The sequence below is a fragment of the Xyrauchen texanus genome, chromosome 28 (genome assembly GCF_025860055.1).
Source record: "Xyrauchen texanus isolate HMW12.3.18 chromosome 28, RBS_HiC_50CHRs, whole genome shotgun sequence".
Lineage (NCBI taxonomy): Eukaryota > Metazoa > Chordata > Actinopteri > Cypriniformes > Catostomidae > Xyrauchen > Xyrauchen texanus.
The window spans coordinates 39,170,530-39,195,276 of NC_068303.1; the positions used below are offsets into that span (position 1 = coordinate 39,170,530).

Genomic DNA, 24,747 nt, shown 5'->3' on the forward strand with positions numbered 1-24,747 from the left:
GCAAATTAACTAAAAATGAGGTAACAAGGGGGTGGGTTCAGGACGAAAGATAGGAGAGCACATGGCAAACAACTAAACAAGAACCATGTTCTTACATCAAACACAACAGACCGGACAGAAAGAACACATGGCAATGAAGCCATCATTAGCCATGTGCTCAAACAAAAAGACAAGATATAGAGCATGAGTGTCTGGATCCCAACTCAGAAACCAGACCGAACCAGACCGAAGAGTCAGGATCCAGACACCATGCTCTGAACATGAGACACACAGACAAGACAGAAGAACACATGGCCAGGAAAACAACCAAAGCCGTGTGCTCACACAGAGACATAGAACATACGTGTCAGGATCCTGCCACCACAATAAACTTGAATGACAAAAGTTAAAGGATCCTGACAGATGTAGCACAATAATAACATTGCGTTTCAGACAGAGGGCAAGAGACAGGTCGGAAAAAGGTCATATTATACTGTTTTTGTGATAAAAAAAAACCTTTACTTACATTTTAAGTGAACCTTTAGGAAAATAATCAAGTAAAAGAAAATGCATGACATGACCCCTTTAAGGTACACGTATGTACCATTTAGGGACAGATAAGGTGCAAATAGATTCCAACTGACATGTAAAGGGTACAGTAGGTGTGTTTTTGAGGGTACTTCCCCAAAAGCTGTTGCGATATAAGATTTTGATATTACTGCCCACCCCTTACTGGAAATGTTTGACCTAAATGCATAATAGAAATGTGTTCTGTATTGTCTCTTTTGTAGCTGATACTGGTCATATGTCCAGCCCCCCCTCTAAACATAGACCAGATATACAAACTGAAAAAGCAGCCCAGAAGCCTGCAGAAATACAAATATCTGATATCCCTCATAAACCTGAACAACACCAACATTATGGAATAGGCATCCAAGGTAAGACATGAAATACATATTGTTTTATTCTGGAAATAAAGTTGCAGCTGAATATAAGCTGCCCCTGATCAAAACAGTGTTATTGGGGGTGGGGGACCCGGACCCACAAATAAGTTGCATCTGTGTATAAAGCAAAGCGTACACTACACGACTTGCAGTCAGTGTCCTGCGACTCAGTCTGGTTTTTCGTTGTGCTGGTGCGAACGCTTCAGGACTGTAGTGTATCAACTACATGACCATTCGTCCCCGACTGAGACCATGTGTTCACCTGGTATTAAGATGAGTTTTGGGTGATCCGATTACAACTGTACACGCGAGACATCACTGTTACACCTGGTCATCTCATTTGATTACTTGTGTTCAGATTTTGAGGACAGTCTCTGATTTCATGAGGAAATACATCTGTAACGTCACGCCAGCAGAGGGAGCCCTCTCCCGAGTACTGACTGTGTGCCACTCCCTCTGATTCTCTGGTTACTTCCTGTTTGTGTGATATTTAAGCATGGCCTGGCCAACAGGCCATTGCGAAGTATTGCCAGTCTACCTGCCTTGCTAAGCGTTCACTTGTCATTGTCTTGTTTATCACGTGTATGACCATTGCCAGCTTTGTTCTGTTTTTGCCTCTTGGATTATCCCTTTTGCTCTGTTGTTTGGATTGAACTGCCTCATTGTGTCTTACCTCTGCCTGCCTTAAAGTTTATGCTATCTGCCTGCCGATCTTGATTTGTTTGCTGTGTATTTTAATAAACGACTGCATATGGATTCAGCCTTGGCTTCCACCTCATTACATAATACTTCGCCACCGATGACTCCAGCAGAAGTTTCTAATCTACAGGCAGCGTTTGCTTACCAAAGTGACATCCTCAAGGGATACCAAGAACAGCTGAGCAAACTACAGGCTACTAACGAATACCTCCATTCGTTACCACCTCCTATGCCTAAGAAGGTAAGCTTTGCTTTACCCAATAAATTTGATGGTTCGGCAGAGCAATGCAAGGGGTTTCTCCGGCAAGTAGAGATCTTTTTTAATCACCAAAAGGATGATTTTGAATCTGATGAAAAGAAATGTGCTTTTCTAATGTCTCTGTTAACTGGTAAAGCAATTGATTGGGCTGCAGCGGTCTGGGAAACGGACAGTTTGATTCAAGGATCATATGCATATTTCATTCAACCAATCAGAGATGTGTTTGAATATCCAGCAGGAGGCATGGATGTTTCAACACAACTTGTGCAATTGAGTCAAGGCCGCCGATCAGCTGCTGATTACGCCATAGAATTCAGAACGATCGCTGCTCAGAGTGGTTGGAATGATGTTGCACTCAAGGCCATGTTTCAACGAAGTTTGAATGTTGAGTTACAGGCAGAACTCGCTTGCAAGGGAGAAAACCAGTCATTCTCAGAGTATGTGACGCTCGCCATCAAGATTGATAACCTCATGCGCAATAGCCCTGCAAGAACCAAGTCACCATCACAGGGAATCACTCCGACAAATCAAACTTCCCAAATATCCAATCCATTCCTGACTACTGCTCAATCCAGCCCTGAACCCATGCAGTTAGGAGTTACCAAACTCTCTATGGAGGAGAGATCACGACGGCTGATACACACTTTGTGTTTTTACTGTGGAGAAGCAGGCCATGTTAATGCCATGTGTCCACTAAAAGCCAGGAAGACTACCAAAATGACTAGCCGGGTGAGTGTTGACAATCTTCCTCTTCTTTCCACTAAATTCCCCACTATCAGTGTCAAGATTACTACTGAAAGTGACTCTATCGATTCTACAGAATTGATTGACTCCGGATCTGCGTTGAATTTAATCCATCAAGGCGTCATCAAGAAATTCAACATCCCCACACAACCTTGTGACCCACCACTCAAAGTTAACGCTGTTGACAACAAACCCATTGGAGATGGCATCAACCAACAAACTCTACCCGTACAACTCCAAGTAGGACAATTTCATACGGAAACCATCTCATTCTATGTGATTGATTCCCCACACCATGAAATCATCCTAGGATACCCATGGCTATCAGTTCACGACCCAGTCATCTCTTGGCGGCATGGTGAGATTACGCAATGGTCACAGTTCTGCAATACACACTGTCTAAGCACCATAGTTACCAAGCCGTGTTTAACCACAAGTATTGAAAGTCCTGATTCTAAAGCAGTCACCACTCCATCATGTTACCAAGAATATCAAGAAGTCTTCAGCAAGACTAAAGCGACCCTTCTTCCACCTCATCGTTCCTGGGATTGTGCCATTGACCTCCTGCCTAATGCGATGCCTCCCAAAAGTAAGGTCTATCCCTTATCACACCCAGAAACTCAGGCCATGGAGGAACACATTGAAGAAGCTCTCAGTTCTGGTTTCATTCGTCCATCTACTTCTTCAGCGGCTGCAGGCTTCTTCTTTGTGGAAAAGAAGGGTGGAGGACTTCGGCCTTGCATTGACTACAGAGGTTTGAACAATGTCACTGTTAAATTCAGTTATCCATTACAATTAGTACCTTCTGCCCTTGAACAACTCCGAGAGGCAACAATTTACACCAAGTTAGACCTCAGGAGCGTCTACAACCTCATCAGAATCAGAGAAGGGGATGAGTGGAAAACAGCATTTCTGACCACTAGGGGGCACTATGAATACCAGGTCATGCCATACGGATTGGCCAATTCACTGGCAGTCTTTCAGTCTTTCATCAATGAGATCTTCAGAGACATCCTGAACAAGTACGTTGTTGCATACATTGATGATATTCTCATTTACTCCAAGTCTGAAAGTGAACATAAGTATCACGTCAAGACTGTGCTATTCAGACTACTAGAGAATCAACTTTATGTAAAAGCTGAGAAGTGTGAATTCCATGTCAAGCGAACCTCATTCCTGGGATATAACATCAGTCATCAAGGTGTAGAAATGGACAATTCGAAGATTACAGCAGTCACTGAATGGCCCCAACCAACCACAGTCAAGGGACTTCAGCGCTTCTTAGGATTTGCCAACTTCTATCGACGCTTTATCCGTAATTATAGCACTGCAGCTGCTCCACTGACGTCTCTGCTGAAAGGTAAACCTTCAACGTTAAAATGGACTGAAAATGCCACACAAGCCTTCGCTAAACTCAAGGACAGTTTCACGACAGCACCCATCCTCAAACATCCAGATACCAATCTGCCGTTTGTAGTAGAAGTTGACGCTTCAGACAATGGAATTGGTGCAGTGCTCTCTCAACGCCATGGACAGCCAGGCAAGCTCTATCCTTGTGCATATTTTTCTAGAAAACTCACTGACGCAGAACGCAACTATGATGTCGGCAACAAGGAACTTCTATATATGAAAGCCGCAATAGAAGAATGGAGACACTGGCTGGAGGGTTCCACTCACCCATTCCAGGTTGTAACGGACCATAAGAATCTTGAGTACGTCAAGAGTGCCAAGAGACTAAATCCTCGACAAGCACGCTGGTCACTTTTCTTCACAAGATTCCAATTCACTGTAACTTACAGACCAGGAAGTAAAAATAGCAAGGCTGATGCCCTATCCAGGCGACATGATCGTCCCCAAAAAGAATCCACGCCAGAATTCATTCTGCCACCATCAGTTATTATTGCACCTGTTACATGGGACTTGATGGAGGAGATTCAAAGAGAACAACAGAATGAACCAACACCACAAGGTTGTCCCTCCAACAAGCACTATGTTCCTGTAAATCTTACGTACAAGAGTCATGCAATGGGTCCATACATCACTCTGTTCCGGTCATCCAGGTATCTCAAGAACTCTTTGTCTCACACAAAATTCATTCTGGTGGCCATCAATGATTAAGGATGTGGCTAACTATGTCAAGTCATGCTCGATCTGCGCTCAGTCCAAAACACCTAAACAGTTACCCTCTGGTTTGTTAAAACCTTTGCCCATTCCCCAACGACCTTGGTCACACCTTTCAATTGACTTTGTCACCGATCTACCTCCATCAACTGAATTCACAACAGTCCTAGTTATCACTGACCGCTTCTCAAAATCCTGCTGTCTAATACCTATGAAGGGCCTCCCCACTGCCATGGAAACTGCTCAAGCACTGTTTCAACATGTTTTCAGAGTTTATGGCATACCCGAAGACATTGTTTCAGATAGAGGAACACAATTCACCTCACAAGTATGGAGGGCCTTCTGTAGACAGCTGGACATCAATGTCAGCTTAACCTCAGGATATCATCCTCAGTCCAACGGTCAAGTGGAAAGATTGAATCAAGAGATTGGCAGGTATCTACGGTCGTACTGTGGTCATGAACAGCATCGCTGGGCAGAGTTTCTACCATGGGCAGAACTCGTTAAGACACTCATCCACTGGTATCACCCCATTTCAATGCGTGCTTGGATACCAACCCCCTATGTTCCCGTGGTCAGGAGAACCATCTATGGTACCTGCAGTCGATGACTGGATTCATAGTAGCGAGAGGGTGTGGAACACTGCTCATGTACGTCTGTAAAGGGCTGTTAGGAACTAGGAAATCCAGGCTAATAGACGACGGCTTCGACATCCTCCCTACCAACCTGGACAAAGGGTCTGGCTCTCCACACGGGACCTCAAGTTGCGGCTACCAAGCAAGAAACTAAGCCCAAGGTATGTAGGCCCATTTAAAATAATAAGACAGATAAATGAGGTCACATATCAGTTGGAGCTTCCAGTTAATTATCGTGTCTCTCCCTCCTTCCATGTATCCCTCCTCAAACCGGTCCACCCGGGTGCTGACCCCAACCTTGAGAACCAGGAGCCACCCCCACCGCTGGACATAGATGGATCCCCTGCTTATGCGGTAAAGGAATTGTTGGACTCAAGAAGGAGAGGGGGTCAACTCCAATATTTGGTGGACTGGGAGGGGTACGGACCTGAAGAGAGATCTTGGGTAGCCGCCCATGACATCTTGGATACATCACTTATCAAAGACTTTCATCGAGCCAGACCCGATCGTCCAGCACCACGACCACGGGGACGTCCTCGTCGAGCGACAGGAGTCGCTCCTAGGGAGGGGGATTCTGTAACGTCACGCCAGCAGAGGGAGCCCTCTCCCGAGTACTGACTGTGTGCCACTCCCTCTGCTTCTCTGGTTACTTCCTGTTTGTGAGATATTTAAGCATGGCCTGGCCAACAGACCATTGCGAAGTATTGCCAGTCTACCTGCCTTGCTAAGCATTCACTTGTCATTATCTTGTTTATCACGTGTATGACCATTGCCAGCTTTGTTCTGTTTTTGCCTCTTGGATTATCCCTTTTGCTCTGTTGTTTGGATTGGACTGCCTCATTGTGTCTTACCTCTGCCTGCCTTAAAGTTTATGCTATCTGCCTGCCGATCTTGATTTGTTTGCTGTGTATTTTAATAAACGACTGCATATGGATTCAGCCTTGGCTTCCACCTCATTACAACATTAATCATTACGTCTGTTTTACTTAATGATAATAAAGTGCAAAATAGTAAAAGATGAAAGAAAACTGCTAAAAAATGTCACACAGTTTCTCTTAATATTCCCAAAAAATTATGTTTAGAGCAGTTATTTTAGTGCAGTACCTGTAACTGAGCTTCTAGTGTGCCTGCTGCTCATTTCAGTGTCACTATTGTTCATGTTCATGCATTTGCTTTTTTAATTTTCCAACAGATGAAATTTGAAAGATGATTTTATTTATTTTCTTTCCCGAATTTGGAATGCACAATTCCCAATGCGCTCTAAGTCCTTGTGGTGGCGTAGTGACTCGCCTCAATCAGGGAGGCAGAGGACGAATTCCAGTTGCTTCTGCGTCTGAGACTGTCAATCTGCGCATCTAATCACGTGGCTTGTTGAGCACGTTACAGGGAGATGTAGCGTGTGTAGGCTTCACACTATTCTCCATGGCATCCACTCACAACTCATCATCTCGAGAGCGAGATCCACACATTATTGCAGCCATGAGGAGGTTACCCCATGTGACTCTACCCTCCCTAGAAACTGGGCCAATTTGGTTGCCTAGGAGACCTGGCTGGAGTCACTCAGCATGCCCTGGATTTGGCATTCGGCAGCACCAATACTCGTTGAGCTACCCAGGCCCAGATGATTTTTTATTTTATTTTCTAATAATTTTTTGTCTCCTGCACCCCAATCTTGCTCTCCTCTTTCAACAAACATGAAAGAACGGCTCATGCCCATTTTGCTATTCGCAAGAGGAAACATTTAAGAAAAAGAGATTAAAATTATAAAGACAGAGGGTAGGGAGATGTAGGTGAAGTTTAATTTGATTATATTCTAATAATTTTTTGTCTTCTGCTAATTCCTTGCTCTCCTCTTGCGCTCTTTCTATATTTCATTGGCTGTGGCTCATTGTCATCTCACCCTTGTCGGTACAGTGCGCACACGTAACGACAAGATGTCTAGATATCAGGCAGTTTTGAAAACAGTCGTCGCGTCTGGGACTTGTCTTGGCCTGTCGCAAGAGTGCATACACAACAAGAACTTTCATCGTGAGATCCGAGACTTCTCGTTGCAGACCAGTCACAACTCAGAACATCAAAGGAGATGAGCTTGAGTCATGTAGTGTACACTAGGCATAAGTCACACTGATAGCCTGACAGAGGTTGCTACGGCAGGCATTAGGACTCAGGAGAAGCTGACTTCCCTTCTGCTTCTCAGTTGCTCCGTAAAGATTGCCTCAAGATCTACTTATTGTATTACATTGTATTTTGGCTTGTTTAAATCAGTGGCATCTGCTTTAGTAATTGACTGTAACAGTTTTTCCTATTCTGTTTATTAGGGATGTCCCGATACATTTTTTTAGAACGAGTACCAGTACCGATATTTTCTTTCTGATACTTGCCGATACCGAGTCCGATAACTGTTTTTTTGTTTTATATTTTCTGAACTTTATATCAACTGATTATTTCCATTTTATCATCAAAATGGTGGTTAAATAGATTAAGTAAATTAAACTTTAATCAAATGAAAATATAAAAATTAATTTTAAACATAATATTTTATAATTGTTTTAGCAAATGATGTGCTTATATATAGAAGCTCACAGCGCAATCCAAAATACAGCATTGGAGATAAATTTAGTCAAATAAAGTGCTGCATAACAGAGAATTACAGATGTAAGATGTTGCTTAAAATAATATAACTTCCATTAACTTATTATTACTATTATTATTATAATTATAATTATTATTAGTAGTAATACAGTAAATATTACATAACCTTATAATAGCGATATATTTCTGTCATACATTTTTTAATTTAAATTGAGCTTTTATTTTGATTTTCAACATAAAATATTATTATTTTTATCACATGAAGTGCTTTTATACAGAACTTCGCTTTGTCCACCTGGGGGACCTCTGTGTACCCGTGGACCATCCCCTCTTTGAGGGTAGTGAGAGCGGACGAGTAAGGAGGTCAGTTCCAGGCAGTAAAAGTTGCCTTGTTAACTCGGTGTGGCTTCAAGCGGCACCCTGACCCGAGGAACCAATCGTCTAGCCGTGAGGGTTGAGGGGAGGACGGAGGGTTCCTGTCCAGCCCCATGCTCACGGTGGCCTGGGCTAGCATATCGGTCATCTGGGCATCAGCCTCGAACTGGGTGGGCAAACCCGAAGGCGTTTTCCTCCATGTCAGACGCCACGATGCTCTCTGATGCAACGGCGACGTCATCATCCTGCTCCATGGTGCCAATGGAGACATCAGACTGGCCATGAGGTGAGCGGAATGGGAAACAATCGAGCGTGCTGGGGGCGGGTGGTTTATGGGGATTTACCCAGGGAAACCACGCCTGCTGAACCCCCCCAAATCGCCTCCATCGCCAGCCAGGTCGTCCTCAATCCCGTGGGAAGAAGGAGCAATGCGGGGGGGCAGCTGGAGTGGCGTTTACCTTGAGAAAGGAAAGCCGCGACCACAACAATGCAATGGTCAAGATCTCGCAACGAGTACAATGAGTACATAAACGCTGCCTCGGTGTGATTGCGACCCAGACACACAAGGGAGCGCCTATAACCGTCAGAAGCGGAGAGATATCTGCCACATCCAGGAACAATTCAAAGGTGGAAGGGCATCTTGACAAAGACGCGTCTTTAAATGTGTTAACTCTTTTAGTTTCGAAAATAAACTCTTTTACAGGAGTTGTTGCTCTTATAAGAAGATGTCGAAGCACCCAGGAACAGTGGTGAGATCTTCAGCTCGCTGAACACACAACCGCTCATCTCCGAAGAAAGAATTTGACTGAACAGATGCACGATCCCCACCTTTTATACCCGAATGTCCGGGGGTTGGGACATGCAAATTCTGTTCGCCTATTTGGCATTGGCCTTTTTCATATTCAGAGTTATCCGAGGCTCCCGAAAGAAGCCCCTTGTGTGACTACAATCGACACAAGGTCGAGTGAGAGGAACTAACCCACTGTTTTAGCTCTCAAATATAATTCAGGTTTTTCCAAGATGCGGTATCAGGTTTGACGTCAAAGATGCTGAATGCTACTGATACTCCCGTGTTTTCATTACAGGTCATGAGAGGCATCACTTTGAATATGCATTTTTGGTGAATAAAAATCTAAATTTCAGTCTTCCTTAAAACTTGCTTCAGAAGACTTGAAATATAGCACATGAGTTGTATAGGCTACTTTTATTATACATTTCATGAGTTTTTTGTCATTTATGGGGTTCGACAGCCTAAGTCCCCAGTTTCTTTTATTGTATGAAAAAGAAAAGAGTGAATATTCTGCTAAACTTCTGTGTTCCATAGAAGAAAGTAATACAGGTTTGGGTCACGCTTAACCTTAACAACTATGTTCTAACATGAAATACCTTAAATACTATGTATATACTCTGTAACTGCATGTTGTTCTGCAAAATTCCCACATTTGCTGCTAATGAGGTTGAGGTAAGGGTAGGGTTAGGGGCTAGAGTTAAGTTATGGGGTAAGGGTTGGACTAGGGCTAAGATTAACAGTGTAACTACAAATGTAATTAAATGCAAGTACTTTAAATGTAATTACAATGCAACAAAATGTAAATAATACATAATAAGTACATTGGCCACCTAATATAAAGTGGGTCCTAGGTTTGTAATGACATGAGGGTAAATGTTGAGTGATTTTTTATTAATACTATTATTTCATTTTTGGATGAATCAAAGAATTCCTTTAAAATTTCAATGTACATTACTAACAGAACATTCACAAATGCCTAAAACAGTTAACCAGGGCAACATTTGAAGACACAGGCAGCATAAGAACTGCTCAACAACATACAGCTATTGCTTTGTTTCATCATGAGTTCACCTGAGCTTGAATTCCTCTACTGTGTCCCTCCATTCTCTTCTTATAGCTGTTATTAACAAAGCCTCTCTTTATCTAGATACTTGATACTGTTTAGAAACTCTCTCTCTCTCTTTCTCTCTCAGATCTCTGTGCAGCTCCTCCAGTGGTCGGCCCATGTAAAGGTGTTTTCCCACGTTGGTATTATGAATCTGCAGCAGGAGAGTGCCTACACTTCCTTTATGGCGGCTGCAAGGGAAACCACAACAACTTCCTGCAGAAATCTGATTGTGTGAATGAATGCATCCAGACTCCATGTGAGACTCACTACCATTACATTTGTTTTTACCATTTATTTATTTAATTAATTATTAAAAGTGTACCCAGAATTTTTTTCCTCCATACATTTTTTTTTTCCTTTTAAAAGAAAATTTATTGTAATTTTGTAACTTATGTATAAAAGCGTGACCACTCACGTGATGATATGACTCAAATCATATCAGTATTCTTATAAAAGCTGTTTTATTCTACATGGAGAGGGTCTCCTAATGGGTGCTGCCATGTTAGAGTCACATGTCCAGACAAATATTACTGAGTATAATGTCAGTAACCGCCTGTAAAGCAGTCCAATGGAAAGGAGGAGGCGAGAACTGGCCTGGCGATATAAACACTATTTTAATGATTAACTTAAACAAAAGACAAACACACACACATGACGGACATGTCCGTAAACGATCTCTCTCTCTCGCACCACTGTCCGCAATCGGCATTTATCTCTCTTGGAGGTTTAATTAGCCTGATAAGGGAACGGGTGTGTATAATCACGACCCGCCCTCCGCCCCGTCACACTGCCCTATAATCTCAGGTCACCTGTATCATACACTTTCATTCATGGATAAAGTCAGGGGTGTCAAACTCATTTTGGGTCACAGGCCTGATTGGACCAAGCGACACTGCTTGGGGGCCAACGTTTATATTTGTATATGATATATGCTGTGTGTGTGTGTGTATATATATATATATATATATATATATATATATATATATATATATATATATATATATATATATATACATATTTGTGTATTAAAATGATTACTTTAACAAAATTGCATCATATATAATCCTATTTTATCAACTTTGTATACAAAACATTTTGACATAACTGAGAGCAACTTGCTGTAAATCACATATTCATTCACTGAAGGATTCGTCAACTACAGCTTTAGCCTCAATAAACCATCTGAAACTGAACATAAATGACAAGAAACTGAAACCTGCTTACAAATAAAAGTTAAATGGGATGGAAACAATGCAACAGTTATTGCATCCAGGCACAGATTTAGAAAGCAGAGGCCCCTGGGCACAAAATCTTGGAGAATCTTGGAGACATTTTCAGAAATATGCTTGTGGAGACAGAGATGCCTGATAGCTCACCCTTTTTATTTTCTTTATTTTTCAAAAGCACAAGGTTTTGTTGTTATTGTGTGTACACAAATAAAAGTAGATCCTTTATAGTCTCTAATGATGTCTTAAACTTATCTGTATGCCCCAAAATGACGGAGAATTTGATGTTGTTTCGGCTGTAATGATGAAAAAAATCCAGCAGGAGACGCCGGCGCGTCTGTCGACCCCAGAGGGTTAATCAGCGAAAGGTTCTAAAAATATTAAAAACAACAAGGCCATACTTCTCTGCAGTGAACTGACAGAAAAAGATGAAAGATGTAGGCTACTTTTAAAATATTATGTGAAATATTACATGAAAGTACCCTGAACTAGAGAATGACTCCCACATATTATATACATTGATAAGCCTAGACCGCATATCTGCTCATAAAAATGAACAGTCAACATTAATACAACAACGTTACATGATTTAAAAAGCAACTTATCATACGGGGACAGATGGGTGGTGAAATGCGGGTGCTGGACTCTAGCTAAATCAGAAAAAATATTTATTTAGGTGGGTTCAGAAGGCTTAGGTGTCGATCCAGGCATCTATAATAATTAGGGTTTTTAATAAGGGGAAAAAGTAATAGATAGACCTACATTTTGAGGCTGTCAAACTGGTAATGTACGTTAACCTACCCGTCACCGCCGGGTCTCTGACGCCTTCAGTGGCTTCCGAAGCACCTGCTTCGGTTTCGGTCTCAAGCGGAGTCGGAGACTGTGGTGGTGGGGGCACTTGAACAGGTGTCTGTCACTCCAACCGGGCTGTGGTTCTCTGTCTTGTCATGCTGGTGCTGATTCTCAGGTTCATCTGAAATAGCAAGGCTGGATGTTGTGCTAAACTCCTCTTTGCTAGCATCACCGCAGGCGCCGCCAGGCTCTATATTTGCATCGAGCCGACTTTTGAAAAAAGTGGAGATGGTTGGAATATTTCTCCTTATTAAATCCTCTCTGCTATCCTTCTCCCTTTTAGCTTTCCATTTTTGTGGCTCCACTGCTCCACCGTTTTTTATCCATGTTTTTTGTTTTTTCGATGTCCTCAATTCTCTTTTTTTCACACTATCTTCTACCGCTGGTCTTGCAGCTATCAACAGTTTTCCGCGGTAACTTGACTCATTGTCATCATCAGACACAGCCGACACAGCCAAAAAACTGATCATGATACTTTTTTGTGTGCAAATAAATGATTGTTAATACACATACACACAAAAACAATTTTATTTTAATAAAAAAAAATAAAAAAGATGAGGCCACACTGTTAGGGGGGTCTTGGAGGCCCCCTACAGGTAGGAGGCCCCCGGGCACCGGCCCAATCGGCCCGGTGGTAAATCCAGCCTTGATTGCATCTAATATTTATTCTTGAATCTGTCCATGTTGTTATTATTATTTCCATGAGAGAAACTTCACTGTGGGATCTGTCAGCCTCAGACATGTGTGGTGTTCGCTGATACGCGTGACTCTGCGAGTGCTGAATGTCCCACGTAATTGAAAGATAACATATCACATATCTACATGCAACACCACATGTTTAAATGTTTATCTGTTCTGTGGTTGCTAATAAAATAATAATATGACATCTTACCCAAGTTACAGACTAAATTAATGGGAATGTTTTCAAACATTACTTATTTATTTTCTCCGCTAATCAGCCCCGCGGGCCGGAGATGACTCCATGGCAGGCCGGATGTGGCCCATGGGCAGTATGTTTGAAACCCCTGGAGTATGTTAATTAAGTTAGGTGTCAGTGTCAAGTCCAAGGCGACATAAAAAAATTTAAATATAAAATTATAAATATAATATACATATAAAATATATGAATATTAGGGCTGTCTATTTAACATGATCATTAAGTGTGATTAATAATATAAAAATCATTCAGCGCGCCTCAACAAACCTGCAGCGCAGCTACAGAATGAGAGCCGCTCACACAGGACGTGTTCTTGACAGCTGAATGAAACACAACAGAATGCAAATGAAAGATCAACATTTTGCTTCTCTCCATGCTAACAAACAGTCCATATCCTGTAGCAAAATGTCCCACACTTTGAATTACAAAAATGTAATGTAGATAGAAAGCAGATACGATTCTGTTGTCATTTTCAAAGATCATTAAACACACACACACACACACACACACACACACACACACACACACACACACGTTAGTGCGGCTATCCAAATGAGGACTCTCCACAGACATAATGATTTTGATACTGTACAAACTATAAATTCTATCCCCTAAACCTAAACCTCATAAAACACTTTCTGCATTTTTACATTTTAAATAAAACATCATTTAGTATGCATTTAAAGTGATTTAAATTATGTGGACATTAGAAATGTACTCATGAACCACATTTATAGGATAATATCCTTGTAATTACAAGTTTGTAACCTAAAAATGTCCTCACACACACACATACACATTAGAGATACCCTTAAACCAGTATACTTTCTCTAGAAGTACTTTAATTAGAAATCATTAATATTATTACCCTCTTTAAAGGTTTTGTTTAGGTTAGTAACGCAAGTCTAATGGAGTATTTGGGAGAAGAGGTCACAACGCTGTTATTCAGTGTAAACTGACTCCGACTCAAACCCTAACCCCTGCAGACTGACGCAGCACTCATGTAATGTAAAGTAGCTTATAATCAGAATGAATGCTTTACATACTTTATAACAATACAGCAATTGAGCGATACTGAGAATAAGTGTAAATGCTCTAGGAAATGTACCTTAAAATTAATTCTTATTAAGTCAATATCATGTGGGCCACAAACATTTCTCAGCAAATATTGATGTGCGATTAATTAATCGGCATGTCGTTTAATTAATTGAATGAAAATTGAAGCGATTGATAGCCCTAGTTAATACGTTTTATAATATTTGTATTTTATTATACATTTGTAAATGTCATTTATACAATTGAGAATTCTGTGACACTAAAGGTGATTCTGTTTCTGTCTTTCAGCAGTAACAAAACAGCAGATCTCTGCAGCTCCATCACCCAGCATGAAAACATACACATGTATGTACAATAATATCTCTTAACTTGATACACTTCCAATGTATTGGTTTATGATAGGATATAACTTTATTGATCTCATATTTTCAGTTTCATAAACTATATAATTTTTTTTTATTGTTATTAAATATTGTTAATAGAGAATAATGTTGTTAACCAGGATGATAGGTTGACTTAAAGATGCTAAAATAGATTTCAGCTTTATATTCAAAATCAAATACAAGTAAAACATTTGTAGGTTGATTTCACGTAAAAGTGTAATACTGCGACCATTGTGCTATCAAAACAGCAAGCCCGACACAGCAACATTAACTCGACCAATGGGGCGAGTTATGAGTCAATGAGTTGGGGCGGGACTATCTACTTAACAACCAATGGAAGACATGGGAAGTGTTCGGGATACTGCTCGAAAGCATTACCTGTGTTCAGAATGGCATACTACCATACTAATCTGACTATTTCAGCCATAATATATATGACAGAAGCAGTAAGAGTAGAATTGGTAGTATGCCATTCAAATCTCAGTCAGTCATTATTTTTACCATTGCATTTATAGAAACTAGTGGCGCAGAAATTATATTCCACCTTTCTAAAGCACAGACAAGTTTTAGGCTGCAGAGAGGATTAAAGAGAACTTAAAGGTATAGTTACCCAAAGAATTATAATTCTCTCATCATTAACTCAACCATTTTTAGGTGAACAATGTTTTTTTAACACTGTCCTTAGTAAGTTTTATATTTCATTTTTGTGTAGGTAGCAGTATCAAAAATGCTCACAGCAATTTTGCATGCAATAAAATGCACAAATATATTATACCCCAGGGGTCTTCCCAATCCTGTAAAATTAGCCTAAAACGCCTAATCAAGGCATACCCAAAGTAAATTTAAAGCTGTTCTTGAACCGTTTGGAGTACATGCATGGTTTTGGTCACATTTGAAAGGGGACACTCTGAAGTTTTTTCTCCAGCAGTCAGAATTACTGTAAGTGCTACTGATTTTGAGTAATAGAAGTTTGAACACAATGAAATAGAATTTTTTTTTTCCGCCTGAAATTTTTTTTGCATACAGATGCCTGCAGATGACTATAACTTGTAGCTATTAGCTTGAGAACACAATGGGATCACAGCATGAATCCTTACCTAGCCCAGGTTCAAATGTTATAACAATATCATAAAAAATGAATATTTTACACATGTTTTTCTAAGGGTACACCCAGGCGTTTTACAAAAGTGCCTTTTGGATACTCCAAAAGGACACTTTGGAAACCTAGGACTAAAAGGCTGCAACTTTTGAACGCTTCAACGTACAGTCATCATTTTGGGCTCTAATGAAAGATGACACTTAGAGCTATCATATTCCATATCCAGATCCACTATTAGTTTTGCTGACACAGAGTAACTGATGCATAAACACATTAGAGTGCCTTTTCCCTTCTTGAAACTAAATGTTGTGCATATAAAAGAGTCAAAACTAGTGCTATGGTGGACAATTTGTTTATATAAAAAATACACAACAAACTATTTACATTAATTTTTACATAAAGTATTTACAAACCATTATAAAATTGTACATGTTTCTAGCAACATGCCAGTCATTGTAGCAGTCACATTTGTGTACAAAGCACAAAGGCACATCACAGGAAGAGTACTTCACTGGTGTCTTTGCATGACACTGCCTGCACTTCAGACGACCAGCGGTGCAAGATTTGGTGATGTGCAACGGCCTGTGATGTGCTCTTAGGTGGAGCAGGAGATACGGGTCTGGCTGTGGATTGAGACCCCAACTCTGCCATGCTCCTCAGCAAGTGTCTCTCTGAAAGCCCTCCTCTCTTGATGAGGTGCTGTCCTGCTGCTCCACTTTATGTGGCCGCTTGCTGAGTGGGGGATAATAAATAAATGTAATTTACAAAGCTAGACACAACTTTTCCATCTTTTCTGTATTATATATATATATATATATATATATATATATATATATATATATATTAGTTTTTCTTTTCGAGTGTGTAAAAATGTATTATTGTATGTATATTTACTGTAAATACTGTATACTTTGCCAATGTACTATGGAACAAAGAGATGGGCCTACACCTCCCCATGAATTCAGCATTGTAACAAATAGATGGCTCTACACCTCCCCACCTCCCTGCATTGTAACAAAGAGACTCTCAAACACAACATATATTCTTATTTTCAACTTATATTTATTGATTTATTTACTATATATATATATATATATATATATATATATATATATATATATATATATATATATATATATATATATATATATTTACAGTAAATATACAAAACATCTATATAGCATGTCAATAGATCTGAAACAAACAATGAACTAAAAACACGCACAAACGGTTCAAACACTCACTGAGGAAACACACGACAAAGGGTAATTACAAAATGTGTATTCATTATTCAAACTAAAGCTTATTTATGCGGAATATACAGTAATATATGTTATAAACACAAGAAAACACTTACTTGTCCAGAGCCATGTCTCATCTCTCCATCTGCCTCTGAATCATCTGTATTGTTTTCAGAAATTTCATCTCCAAACTCAGAATTTTGACAATGAATGCCTTCTTATATCACATCCTGGGGTGAAAATCCTGTTTTTCAGCGTCCGTTTCACCATATTTAAATCGCCAAATGTGTAAACAGTTCCAAAGCAGCTCTGCATGCATTTACGCTGAGGCGCTACAGCAGTGGGTAAACTTCGAGGAAACTTTGCTACACACACAACAGATCCGATCCTCTAATCGTTCCACTAAAGCCGCATATCACTGTTTTCAGAATTTCATTGGCTATACGATGCGTCAGTCATTTCCACTCTTCAATGTAATTGGTTTGATCAGTAAACAAAGGAAAGTGGGTATGCCCTTACATTCGACACAGACTGTGATTGGGTATTGAAGGCTTTGGACAGGACATGGAAGCTCCTATTGGGTCAAATGAGGTGTCAATCGAAAGGTCAGAGTGCGTGCTTCCATTTTGATACCGGATATAGGAAATGTTTACATCTGAACTGAAGTTATTACCGGTAATATGTGAAAGATTAGGCACAGCTGCCAGGTGCTTTGAAATGATGCAACAAGAGTCTGTGGATATTTATTGATGTAATAATGTGATTTGGACTAAACATTTTACTTGATTTGATCATTTGGACATTTGACAATGAAACAACACCGTTTTTGTCGGGAAGTTATGGCTCAGTGTACAACTATAAGGTATCATAGGTGAGTTGCCTAAATTTTGTTATTGGTTGTTTATATGTTGGTGGTCTGACAAAGATATAGATTGTACCTGCTGTTGTGATTGTATCTTAAAATGGTTTATATCAATAGAAAATCAAGAACTGTAGCTTTCCAAAGATATGTGGCATGTGTACCAATGTAACACACAGCTGTTTTGTTTATCGCATACTTTTATTTTGTACATTTAAGGGCCCGTCCGCGGGCCTAGATTTCCATGGCGTTAAAGTTCCAAGAGGTATGGTCCCAATATGTCCTTCTCACCAAATATCTGGACAATTATAACTTACATCATTTCGTAGCCAAACTGTCTACTGACAATATGTAAGAAATGCAATTTTCTTTTTTTTTGTAGTTATTATAAATGTTCAAGTTGGGCCCAGAGACAACCAAAGTAGTGGGGTATAGGGGATCTTCTACCGTTTATATATATCTATATAATATATACTGCATATACATTTTTGGTTTTGGTTGTCTTTCCTTGCATCCATGCTATGTTCTGATTAATTATTATGAAAATAAATAAAAAAAACTAAATCTATTTTTTATTATGAAAAGGCTCAAAACATGTTGATTAATAAAGCTAATTTTAGACGGAAAAAACCTTATACTCTAAAGCAGTGTTTCCCAAACACTGTGCCCGCGACACACTAATGTGCCATGAAAGATTGTCAGGTGTGCCTTGGAAAATTATTAGATTACACAAAATAAATCAGGGCTCTGGACTGAGACTAATTTTTCAACCATTTTTCCTAACAGTGCGATTAAACTTTGCAAGAGGTTGCATTGGTGCGACTACAAAGTTGGCTGACTCTCTGATTGTGCTCTGTCATTTTTTGTTCCGTATGAGAATTATTAAATGGCAAATGTTCCAAACGTGAAAGGAAACCCGGATCAGTCAGTGCTGTTCAATGGACGGATCAGTACAGAGACGTGCATTTACACGTGGACCGGTCTCGAGCACTCAGCCGCGCAGATCATCTTTAACAGATCTGCAAGAAGCACAGGCTGGGTCACGAATTCGGCATTGATTATTTGTTTAAAACCTATATGAAAGCACTTAATGTGTCGATGATTAAACCAGTTGAAAATTGTATTAAACGGCCCCAACATTCTAAACAGCACTGAAAAGGAATCACAAAAAATATTCATAATGAACTTATATCAATATAATAGTGAGAGAATACAATTTAATTTCTGGGTGTGTTTTTCTTATGAAACATGCCATCATTTGTTTTATGATTATTGCTAATCGTGGTTTTACTTTTACTTTTGGTTACTATGATCTTATTGCAAATGCCACAGTTAAACTATGGATACAATGGAACTTTCCTTCTGTGTAAAATATTTTCTTTCAGTTGGACTAGTGCAACCAACTCAAGTGCTGGTGCGACCATTTGTAAAATTTAACACCGGTGCTACTAGTCTTAAATGTTAGTCTGGAGCCATGTAAAAAATTATTTGCTGTGGCATTGCAAGTATTAATTTGCAAGAACAAATCTAAAAATAAGAAAAGATGAAAATTTGATGTTTTATTCATTACTCATTTAGCACTCTTGCCACCTGTGATTGCCATCGGAGGCAGTCCTCTGGCCCCTGGTGGACGGAACGCCCCGCCGTGTTTCAGCGGCTGGTAGGGGTCTCCTCCGCCTCTGTCAGCGGCCCTGACTGCTCCAGGCGTTCTTTTAGGAGCCCTTCCAACGCTCGCGGTCGGTGGCAGTACCTCCGCTCTCAGGCAGACGGGCTCCTCCATACCCCGGCGAATGCCCGTGGCTGCTCCGCTGGGGTGAATGGTAGTGGCGAGGACTCTATTATGGTGCATCCCTCCTCCTTCCTGGGTTTCGGCACCAGTGTAAAGGAGTTAATGGAAAGGGGGCGGTGAGAACCGGCTTGACAATATAAATAATATTTTCATTATAAACTTAACCAAAAAGACACACACAGGTGTCGGACAGCTGTCCGTAAATCTCTCTCTCTGTCACACTGCCGTCTTCGGTCGGCCTTTATCCCTCTCGAGGGCTAATTAGCCTGATTAGGGGTCAAGTGTGCGTAATCACAACCCAGCCCCAGCCTCCGCCCTGCCACAATTGTCCTGTAACAAACCTGGCTTAGCTAAACCATCTCAGACAAATTAAGATTAATTCTTGTTTTCTGCAGTGTGTTTTAGCGAAAGATGAAAGATGACATCACCACCACTTTAAAACTTGTTCCGGCGCCGGTGCATACTGGCATCTTTCGCTAAAACATACTGCAGAAAATGAGAATTAATCAATCACAACAACATTCTGCAGTCAATATGGCCAATTTATACAATAAAAAACAGCTTCCAAATTGTCAAAATCACGGTGACGGACTACTTTTTTATCAATATATATATAGTTCGAATGCTGAAGTAATGCTGAGTAAAGATATTCAAATCTGTTTCCACGCCACCGGCACAGAGAGACTAGCTCTACACTTCTCATTACACAGTTCACACATACCTGTGATGTGGCAGCATTCTTCAGTTTCGGATACTTCTGGAACACTGTATTGGTTCAGCTGCATGTTCTTGTGTATCGGTCCTCTTTTATGTGTCTATTAAATCATTTGACAGTCGTTTTATTGTTTGTGTCTGTATTCAACATATGAACAATATGCCGTGTTTTATACCTTTGTAAAGCAGCATATTACATTCAACATTGTGTGACTTGAAGAGGTAAGGGATACAGTTATTTCCTTGTCCCCAATAATAGGATAAAATTCAATATTTGTTTATTATCCTACTTTGTCGAATTATGATGACTTTATGACTGATCTTCGAAATCAATCTTGTCTTAATGTGAATTAAGTCGAATTTGCCTCTTAAAAGAAGAATAACACAGAATAACACAAAAACCAAGGTCTTAAAAAACTTTATTTCCAAGTCACATGACTCCATGCGAGGAGCGGACGTGTAAACGGCGAGCACTGCACACTTTGAACTCTGTGCATTTTTTTTACACGGAAGCAACGATTTATTTATTTTTTTGTTATTAGCTTTTTTATTGATTCAAAGTTAATAACACAAAAGAGAAAACACAGCATATTTGCACCGAATCAACATTTAACTTTTAACCCTCACTAATATCTCTCCCCAAACCCCAGCCCCACCCAACCACAAAGAACACCCCTGTGTTCATATAAAATAGTACACACACAAAAACATTTATAAAATTAAAATTAAATATAATACACATGCATAATTAAACTAAACTCCTCTCTCCTCATCCCTTCCCCGAGAGTCCCCCAAAACTGCCAAATACCTACTCCACTTCCTGAAAAACAATTCCCCCAACCCCAGCCTTCTACCTGTCATCTCCTCAAAAGCTGCCACTCTTCCAATCTCCGCACACCATTACGGAAATGGTGATGCTCCGTCCGACTTCCAACGTCTTAAAATAATTTGTCTACCAATCATCATGCTAGTCAGAACCCAATTTATTATATACTGTATTTGTATAACTGCCCCATCGCCCAAAATACAAAGTCTGGGGCAAGTAAAATTTGAGTGCCCAAAATGTCACACAAATAATTATTAACCAAAAATCTTGGCTCTTAACACATCCCCAAAAGACATGGGTCGTGTCTCCAACTTCTGATTGGCATCGTCAGCAGGTGTGTGTGTCTTTAATACCAAGCCTATAGAATCAAGTGGGGGTTCAATTAAATCTATGTAAAATCTTAAATTGCATAAGGCGAACCCTTGTATCTCTAGATGCAGCCTTGACATTTTTTAGAATCCTCCTTCCTCCAATACCAAGTTCAAATCTTTACATTTATGCATTTGGCAGACGCTTTTATCCAAAGTGACTTACAGTGCACTTATTACAGGGACAATCCCCCCAGAGCACCCTGGAATTAAGTGCCTTGCTCAAGGTCACAATGGTGGTGGCTGTGGGGATTGAACCAACAACCTTCTGCTTAACAGTTTAGTGCTTTAGCCCACTACGCCACCACAAACAAAATCTTGTGTAGGCCTAGCCCACCTTGTCAATCGGCCTATGTAATTTGTTGAAATGTAGTATGGGATGTTTACCATTCCAAATGAAAGACTATGCTATCAAATTGCTTGAAATAAGAGAGAGGGACATCTATAGACTGTAGCAGGTTGTTGAATTTTGGAATACAATTAATTTTAATAACATTAACCTTTCTAATCATCGATAAATTTAATGAAGCCCACTTGCCCACATCGCTCGAAAACCTTTTTATTAAAGGGTCAATATTAACTAACTAAATCAGACAAATTTGCCTGGAATAAAATACCCAAATACTTAATGCCCTTTTTGGGCCACTGGAAGGTGCCTGTTACTGGACAGTATGCTGTCAGAGCCAAAGCTTCGGATTTAGACCAGTTGTAATCTGATAACTTGGAAACAGAATAATTCTGTGGAGGCAAGGCACAGATCTAGTAGGGCAGGGTAACTTAATCCAACCAATACATGTACTCCCAAATCATACACTTCCAAAATCTTAAACAGATAATTCTACAATATCAAATGCATTATCAAGTGAGATGGTAGCGACCGGAGACTGATCATTCGCTACTGAACACATAATATTCATGAAACGCCTAATGTTATCAGAAGCGCTATGGCCCCGAATAAACCCCACCTGATCTATATGTATAAGAGATGTCATAACTTTACAAAATGTTTACATCTAGCTGGATAAGGGAAATTGCTCACTGAACAATTGTTTGACTGTACGAGGAAACTGAACAGCTTTAGTTTATTATTTTGTGAATCCTCATTGTGTAATTAGATAAAATGCGATTGTTAATCATGTTTAAAAATAAGTAATTAAATAATAATTGTATTAATAACCCCAGTGAGCAAGTTGAAGGAGACTGTGGCAAGGAACACAAAACTCCATAAAATTTGTATTAATGGAGAAAAATAACCTTGGGAGAAACCAGACTCACTGTGGGGGCCAGTTCCCCTCTGACTAACATCATGAATATAATGTAAATATTACTTGTGTATAGATAAATTCATGGTTTAAAATTATTAAACTAAGTAAGTGTTAAGGGTCAGTGTTTAAACATCTTGTTTGAAATGTAATGTAAGTCCATCCTGGATTAACTGCAGAAGTTCACATAGATGCAATTGTCCTTGTTAATTGGCTGATGTTGGCTTTTGTTGGCAGTTGTTAGTCTATGCATTCCATTTCAAAATCGTAGTCCATCAATAGACCGAGGTAATGTAGGCAGAGATCAGGGATGTGAAATGCAGTTCAACCTGGCCGGTAATTTCGGTGAGGTTCGGTGTGGTCCATCCTAAATCCAAGGTTCAGACAATGGCATATAACTTTTGTCCCATGTCTTATGGTTGGAGTTGGCATCAGTTCATCCTCTGAAGTCCATCATAATAGACTGAAGTGATGTTTGGCTGGCACAGGCTGCATTTAGTCATCATCATTCAGCGACACGTAGCAGTGGAGTCCAACACGATGCAGGAATGGTGCTCCAGTTCTGGTGACCTCAGGATAGGAGTCCCGAGGTTGAGACAGGGAAACAAATAAAGTAATATTAGCATAGATGCCATTCAATTTATTGTAGAGTTATAAATCATGATCAATGTTTCTGGTTCTGGCAGACTAAACTAAAGCAGCCTAATTGTGGGTTGGAGGATAAATTAGGTGTATGCCTGGCTAAATAGGTGAGTCTTTAGTCTAGACTTAAACTGAGTGAGTGTGTCTGCATCTCGAACAGTGTTAAGGAGACTATTCCATAGTTTAGGAGACAAATATAAAAAGGATCTACCTCCTTTTGTGGATTTTGATATTCTAGGAACTATTAACAGGCCAGAATTTTGTGATCGTAATGAACGTGATGGAATATAGCGTGGTAGAAGGTCACTAAAGTACTGCGGAGCTAGACCATTCAAAGCTTTGTACGTAGTTAACAGAATTTATAATTAATACGGAATTTAACAGGTAGCCAATGTAACAATGATAAAATGGGGCTAATATGATCATATTTCTTGGTTTTCGTTAGCACTCAGGCTGCTGCATTTTGAACCAATTGAAGTTTATTTATTGATCTTGCTGGGCATCCTCCCAGTAATGCACTACAATAATCTAGTCTTGAGTCATGAACGCATGAATTCATTTTTCGGGATCAGCAACAGAGAGCATGTGCCTTAATTTAGCAATATTTCTTGGAAGAATGCTGTTCTACAAACATTGGTAATTTGATTTTCAAAGGGCAGATTGGTATTAAATATAACACCTAAGTTCTTCTTGAAACATCAAAAGCCACAACATGTTTTTTAGATCCTATACCAACTAAGCTCTTAAAAGAGGTATCTCCTGTAATTTCAGAACCTCTTCTTAATATTATTAACTCCTCGCTATGCTTAGGACATGTCCCAAGAAACTTTAAAATGGCAGTTATCAAACTGCTTTTTAAGAAGCCACAACATTATCCTGGAGAACTGGCTAATTATAGACTGATTTCAAATCTCCCGTTTATGTCAAATATACTAGAAAAGGTAGTATCCTCCCAAATATGTTAATTTCTACAGAGAAATAGTATATACGAAGAGTTTCAGTCAGGATTTAGTCCTCATCACAATACAGAGACTGGACTTATCAGTTACAAATTACTTGCTCTTATCATCTGATTGCGGCTGCATTTCTCTTCAAGTGCTTTTAGATCTTAGTGCAGCATTTGACACAAAAGATCACACCATTCTCTTGAATAGGCTAGAGAATTATGTTGGCATTTATGGAGTTGCATTAGCATGGTTTAGGTCATATTTAGCAGACTGCTACCACTTTGTCTATTTAAATGAGGA

The 24,747-nt window shown here is 39.8% G+C and overlaps 1 protein-coding gene across 1 annotated transcript in view; it reads left to right on the top strand.

The window, feature by feature from the left end:
• The window catches only part of lrp11 (low density lipoprotein receptor-related protein 11), a 69,308-nt gene that overhangs the window by 29,024 nt on the left and 15,537 nt on the right, over nucleotides 1–24,747 (top strand). The window contains exons 5-7 of the mRNA XM_052095308.1: nucleotides 771–917; nucleotides 10,332–10,502; nucleotides 14,606–14,662. Of these exons, the coding sequence (XP_051951268.1) occupies nucleotides 771–917; nucleotides 10,332–10,502; nucleotides 14,606–14,662 (375 nt within the window). The remainder of the gene's footprint in view (nucleotides 1–770; nucleotides 918–10,331; nucleotides 10,503–14,605; nucleotides 14,663–24,747) is intronic.